Source organism: Mastomys coucha, unplaced genomic scaffold (assembly GCF_008632895.1).
Source record: "Mastomys coucha isolate ucsf_1 unplaced genomic scaffold, UCSF_Mcou_1 pScaffold15, whole genome shotgun sequence".
Lineage (NCBI taxonomy): Eukaryota > Metazoa > Chordata > Mammalia > Rodentia > Muridae > Mastomys > Mastomys coucha.
This window is the reverse complement of record NW_022196897.1, coordinates 24,838,443-24,844,409: the sequence shown is the minus strand read 5'-3', so window position 1 is coordinate 24,844,409 and position 5,967 is coordinate 24,838,443. Positions and strand designations below refer to the sequence as shown.

General features: G+C 38.1%; 1 protein-coding gene across 1 annotated transcript; it reads left to right on the top strand.

Annotated features, from left to right (window-relative positions):
* Window positions 1-544: 544 nt before the first annotated feature.
* LOC116091954 (olfactory receptor 24-like) lies at window positions 545-1,531 on the top strand. The gene has a single exon (XM_031373372.1). The coding sequence runs from the start codon at window positions 545-547 to the stop codon at window positions 1,529-1,531; it is 987 nt and encodes a 328-aa protein (XP_031229232.1).
* Window positions 1,532-5,967: the final 4,436 nt, after the last annotated feature.

Genomic DNA, 5,967 nt, shown 5'->3' with positions numbered 1-5,967 from the left:
AGAAAAGTTGATGAAAATCAGGAACTAAAATAGCTATCAAAACTTGGAAAAGAAAGAAAGATGGGTGATGCACTGAAGAGAAAGGGGTTTCATATTTTGTAGTAAAAGGCCATGCAAACACATGTATATTTTACCATAGTATATTCAGAGACATAGAAGTATTGAGCTGAAATATGTAACTGAAACTACATGAAGGTAAAAAAGTTTAGGGCAATGACTATCCTTTTTATTACACATGGTAGTATAGTTACATCCTATTATTATTTTGTGTGGTTTACATTCATGTAAGTAGGTATCTGTGTGAGTGGATGTAGGATTAGATCAATCACTTCCACCCTCTTCCTGGGTAAATTTAGTTGCCTTAAAAGAACACCATTACTAAAAGAACAAAAGTACTTTTATTGGTGCTTAAGGATAAGAATAAATCCTCAATCCAATGACTGATTCACTTAAGGTGAAGAATCTCAGATGTGCTTGAGCCTTGGCATTGTTCTCTTTTCTAACCCTGATCTTTCCTCTTTACAGGTGATGTGAATGATAACTTATGGCTACTAAAAACAAGACAGAAATGACTGAATTAGTGTTGTTGGGACTGTCCAGTAGGCCAGAGATGCAGCCAGTTATATTTGGAGTTGTCCTTATCATGTACCTTATGGCAGTTTTGGGCAATACCCTACTAGTACTTGTTGCTTGTTCAGACCCCAAGCTTCAGACCCCCATGTACTTCCTTCTCAGCCAGCTTTCCTTGATTGACATATCTCTAACAACCATCACTGTTCCTCAAATGCTGGTGCACACACTCTCTGTGGATCGAAGCATTTCCTATAACTGTTGCATGACACAATTATTTTTCTTTATGGCAGTGGGCAGCATGGAAGGCCACTTACTGGCTGCCATGGCATATGACCACTATGTTGCCATCTGTGCTCCTCTAAGATACTCTGCCATTGTCAGCCATAGCCTCTGTCTGAGAATAACACTGACCTCATGGGTGGTAGTCAGCCTTAATAGTCTCCTGTACAGTTTGTCGGTCACTCGTTTAACCTTCTGTGGCAACAAGGTCACCCACTTCTTCTGTGACATCACTCCTCTCCTGAAGCTCTCCTGTACTCGACCAGTGGTCAACGAAATGTTAATCTTCACTGAGGGTGTAGCTGTGGTGGGCAGTCCCTTCTTCTTCATTTGGTGTTCTTATGTTCGAATAGGTATTGCCTTGGCCCACATGCACTCCTTTGCTGCCTTGAGAAAAGCTCTGTCTACCTGTAGCTCCCATATTCTGGTTGTCCTGCTCCTTTTTGGCTCTTTGGCTAGAATGTACCTTAAGCCATCGTCCAGCTATGACTTAGACCAAGATCGCCAGGTTGCCATCTTCTACACACTCATCTCCCCTATGTTAAATCCACTAATCTGCAGCCTTAGGAACCAAGATGTTAAAGGAGCTCTGTGGAGGCTTTTTAGGAAACTCCATACTTCAGCCTGGCTCTCAGACAAACAAAGAATGAGAAATAAATTCAGGAGAACCAAGGGTTAATTTGAGACCACTTCAAAGAGCTGGGGTATACACTTAATAAAGGATATGAGTCATATTTCTGTAGAATAATCTTTGCTGTCAGCTTTCTCATTATTATATTATAAAGAAAATGAATTCATGAATAAATGATTCTGGGCCCTTTTCTCATTTGAATTGTCAAGATATTTTCAGATCACTAAACCTAAATGTTTTTAAATATGAACGATGTAAAAAGCAAAGTCATAGCATGGCAGGTTGGATTAAAGATATTTGATAATTTTAGTGACATTGGGTTATATACTGCCTGATAGATATAATATTATTTAGAAGAATGAATTTTAAAAAGACATTATATAATTGATTAAACCTCTCTAAAATTTGCAAATTTACAATCATCAACTTCAATAGTATCTAAATTCCTAAGGATAATTTCAATGCCTTTTGTGCTTGAACATTTTATCTTTCAGTGTACCATACAATAAGTCTCTAATAACAGAAATTGAATAAGGTAGTTCACAGTAGCTCTGATACCAGGAGGAGATGGTCAGGTTTGGATTTTATGGCTCATAAAACTGTTTAGACAGTTATTATTTTAGGTTGTCATACTTGAGGGAAAATAATAAAGTGAGAATGATGCTGGGTATAATAAAGTTTTTCCTTAAATATCAATGGAAGAATAAGAGGCAGTGAGGTTTTGTAGGTTTGTTTGTGAGGCAAAATTTTGATGATTTTTTTATATAATATAAATTTTGTGATATATATTAGATATCAAAGTAATTATGTTTCATGTTGATAATTATGATGAAGTTACATCTGGATATAGATCTACAGAGGAAACAAAATGCATGTAATATGTAAACTTGATAAACTTCTAGTATATTAGTGTAGAAGAGAAGAGAATTATATGAGAGCCTAAGTAGGTGGCAATGACAAAATTTTAAAATCTTGGAGTTCAAAAGCAAAAATTTTGAGATGTGGTCATTAGTAAGAAACAATCAAGTTTATTATATCAGTATCTTAGAGAACAACATCTAGAGAAAGGAATAAGTATTCTTTATCTCAAATGCAGTTGACAAGGCATTTTTGAGAACAAAAAATATTAGATTTAGAAAGATGTAGGTTACTGGAAAGTTTGGTAAAGAGCACTCAAGTATTGGGGAAATTTTTATTGAAGCTATTTTATGATAAATTGTAAGTGCAAGATATGAAATTTGTGACCATGAACATTTTGTACATGTCTCAGTTTACATCTGTGAAGAGATATCATGCCCACAACAACTCTTATAAGGGAAAAAAATAATTGGGGTTGGCTTACAGTTCAGAGTTTAGTGTATTATCATCATGAAAGGAAGATTGACAGTATGTAGGCAGACATGGCACTGGAGTGGTAGCTGAGAGTTCTGTACATGGATCTACATGTGGTAGGAAGTGAAAGTGACTCACTGACCCTAACCCTAACCCTAACCCTAACCCTAACCCTAACCCTAGCCCTAACCCTAACCCTAGGTCACTGACCAGGCTTTAACTTTTGAGACTTCAAAGTACACCTCCTCCAACAAAGCCACACCTACTCCAAGGCAATACATCCAAATAGTGGCATTCCTTATGGGCCAATGAGAGCCATCTGTATTCAAAATACTACATTCCACTCCCCATTCCCCATAGACTTATAGCCATATAATGCAAAATGAATTTAGTCCAACTCCAACAGTCTTCATAATCTAGAGCAGTATCAAACTTGTTTTAAAGTCCAGAGTTCAAAGTGTCTCTTAAGATTCAGCTATATGTGGTCTCTCTTAACTATAACCCCTGTAAAATCATAATGATAAAAGCAGATCCCTTAATTCCAGCATATATTGGCACAGGATATACACTATTGTTCCAGAGTGGGGATGGAGCATAGTCAGGAAAAAAATGGACCAAAGCAAGACCAAAACCCAGCTGGCAAAGTCCAAACTCTGCAGTTGCAGGTTTGATGTCAAAATGATTTTCAGATTTCCAACTTTCTTTCAGCCATGTTACTGCAACACACTTCTTTCTCCTGGGCTGGTTCCACTACCTGTTGCATCTTGCCTCTGCCTGTATCACATGACTCTGGCATCTTCATCCTCTTAGGTTCTCCAAGGCAATCCAGGCTTTACCTTCACAGTTTCATATAGTGACCTCTCTAGACCTTCATTCAGGAACAGTCCTGACACTTGCCTGGCCTCTCCAACTTTCTTTACTCATGGAGGGAGAGTATATAACCCCCCCTTTCTATCCTTGACTCTAAACTCTGAACCTCATGACAGAAGCTGCCAATATCTGCTGCTTGACTGGTGCTGGGATATGGTTCCTTCATTAACTTAAATTTTTACCAGAATTCTGTTCTTGGTGGTTTACTTCACTGTCTAAGCTTGGCTGTCCTAGTATGGACTCTGTAGACCATGCTGGTCTCAAATTTAGAGACTGAGTGCTGGGATTAAAGGTGTGTATCACCACACCCAGCCACAGTTTTACTTCAATTACTTTTCAAAGTTGGAAGTTTATTTGGATGGATGCCATTCAGTTTCTGTCTCCCTTCATGTAGTAGTGCAATTGTCCTTGGATTGATACTGGTAGATGTAAGACAGAAACAACCAAGAGTTGAAGAGACCTCAGGTGTCAGTCATTGGGATAGGAACAGACTCATGGGAAACAATTTCAGACAGACAGCTCACTTAATTGTGGAAACAAAGACTACTTATACTTTTAGGAACATGGTAGAAGTTTTTGGTGTGAATGCACAACATTGTCCATGGCCTAGGTGCTAAGCGTGCCTCATTTGAATTAGGAGGAACTCCTGGTGCTGCCATACATGACCTTATTTGAGGAGAGGAAGTTTAACTTGGCTACTGGGATGTATGAACTCTTCTGGGGAGCAAACATGAGGGTGTAGGCCTGTGGGCAGAGAAGAACAATCCTGCTTTTGCCAATCTTAGGCTGAGAATTCCAAGGTTTGGGAATGTTTTACCTTGTGTTTGCTGCAGGCTGTTTCCCTCTCCATCCCACAGCTCCTAAGCCCCAGATCTTTGCATTTGCATTATATAAGGAGAAGTTATCATAGTCATCCTTTAGATTGGGAATAGTTTGGTACTGAATCAAAACCTGGATGGTAGTTACTTTGACAATGTTGTTTACTTGCTATTTTAGAAATTGGATAAAACATGGTGCCAGCATGGAGCTAAGGAAAAGAAGCAGCCATGTAGGGGATGGGTCTGACACTAAAGTCCTGTTCTCTAATTGTTTCTTTATCTATCAATAAAGATGTTAGGAGCAAATGAGTTCGGTCAAATAGGCTGGACTTCCAGTTCTCTGTAGGCAAGATGCAGGGGAGAAGAAAGAAGTGTTTTCCATGCTTTTAAGGGAGAAAAGTCAACCAGTCATGTGAGATCTTGGGTAGAGCAGATAAATGATCTAAACAGCCCCATAACCCCTAAAGAAATATAAGCAGTCATTAATAGTCTCCTAACCAAAAAAAGCTCAGGGCCAGATTGGTTTAGTGGAGAATTCTATCAGATCTTTAAGGAAGATCTAATACCAATACTCTTCAAACTACTCCGTAAAATAGAAACAGAAGATATACTACCCAATTCATTCTCTGAAACCACAATTATGCTTTTTCCTAAGCCACATAAAGACCAAAGAAAGAAAGAGAACTTCAGACCAATCTCCCTTATGAACATCGATGCAAAAAACCTCAATAAAATTCATGACAACTGAATTCAAGAAGACATCAAAACAATCATTCACCATGGTCAAGTAGGCTTCATCCCAGGGGTGCAGGAGTTGATCAATATATGGAAATCCATCAGCATAATACACCATATAAGCAAACTCAAAGAAAAAAACCACACAATCATTTTGTTAGATGCTGAAAAAGAATTTGACAAAATTCAGCACCCTTTCATGTTAAAAGTCTTGAAAACATCAGGAATTCAAGGCCCTTACCTAAAGATAGTAAAAGCAATATACAGCAAACCAGTAGCCAACATAAAACTGAATGAAGAGAAACTTGAAGCAATTCTATTAAAATCAGGGACTGGACAAGGCTGTCCACTCTGTCCCTATCTATTTAACATAGAACTTGAAGTTCTAGCTAGGGCAATTGGATATCAAAAGGAGGTCAGAGGGATACATATTAGAAAGGAAAAGTCAAAACATCACTATTTGCAGATGATATGATTGTATACTTAAGTGACCCCAAAAATTCCACTAGAGAACTCCTAAAGCTGATAAACAATTCCAGTGAAGTTGCTGGATATAAAATCAACTCAAACAAATTAGTAGCCTTCCTCTACTCAAACTATTAACAGGCTGAGGAAGAAATTAGGTAGCTGACACCCTTTATAATAGTCACAAGTAATATTACATACCTTGGTGTGACTCTAACCAAGCAAGTGAAAGATCTGTATGATAAGAACTTCAAGTCTCTGAAG

Excerpts from the sequence above, each read along its gene's own strand:
- LOC116091954 (XM_031373372.1), top strand. The coding sequence starts at position 545 with ATGGCTACTAAAAACAAGACAGAAATGACTGAATTAGTGTTGTTGGGA.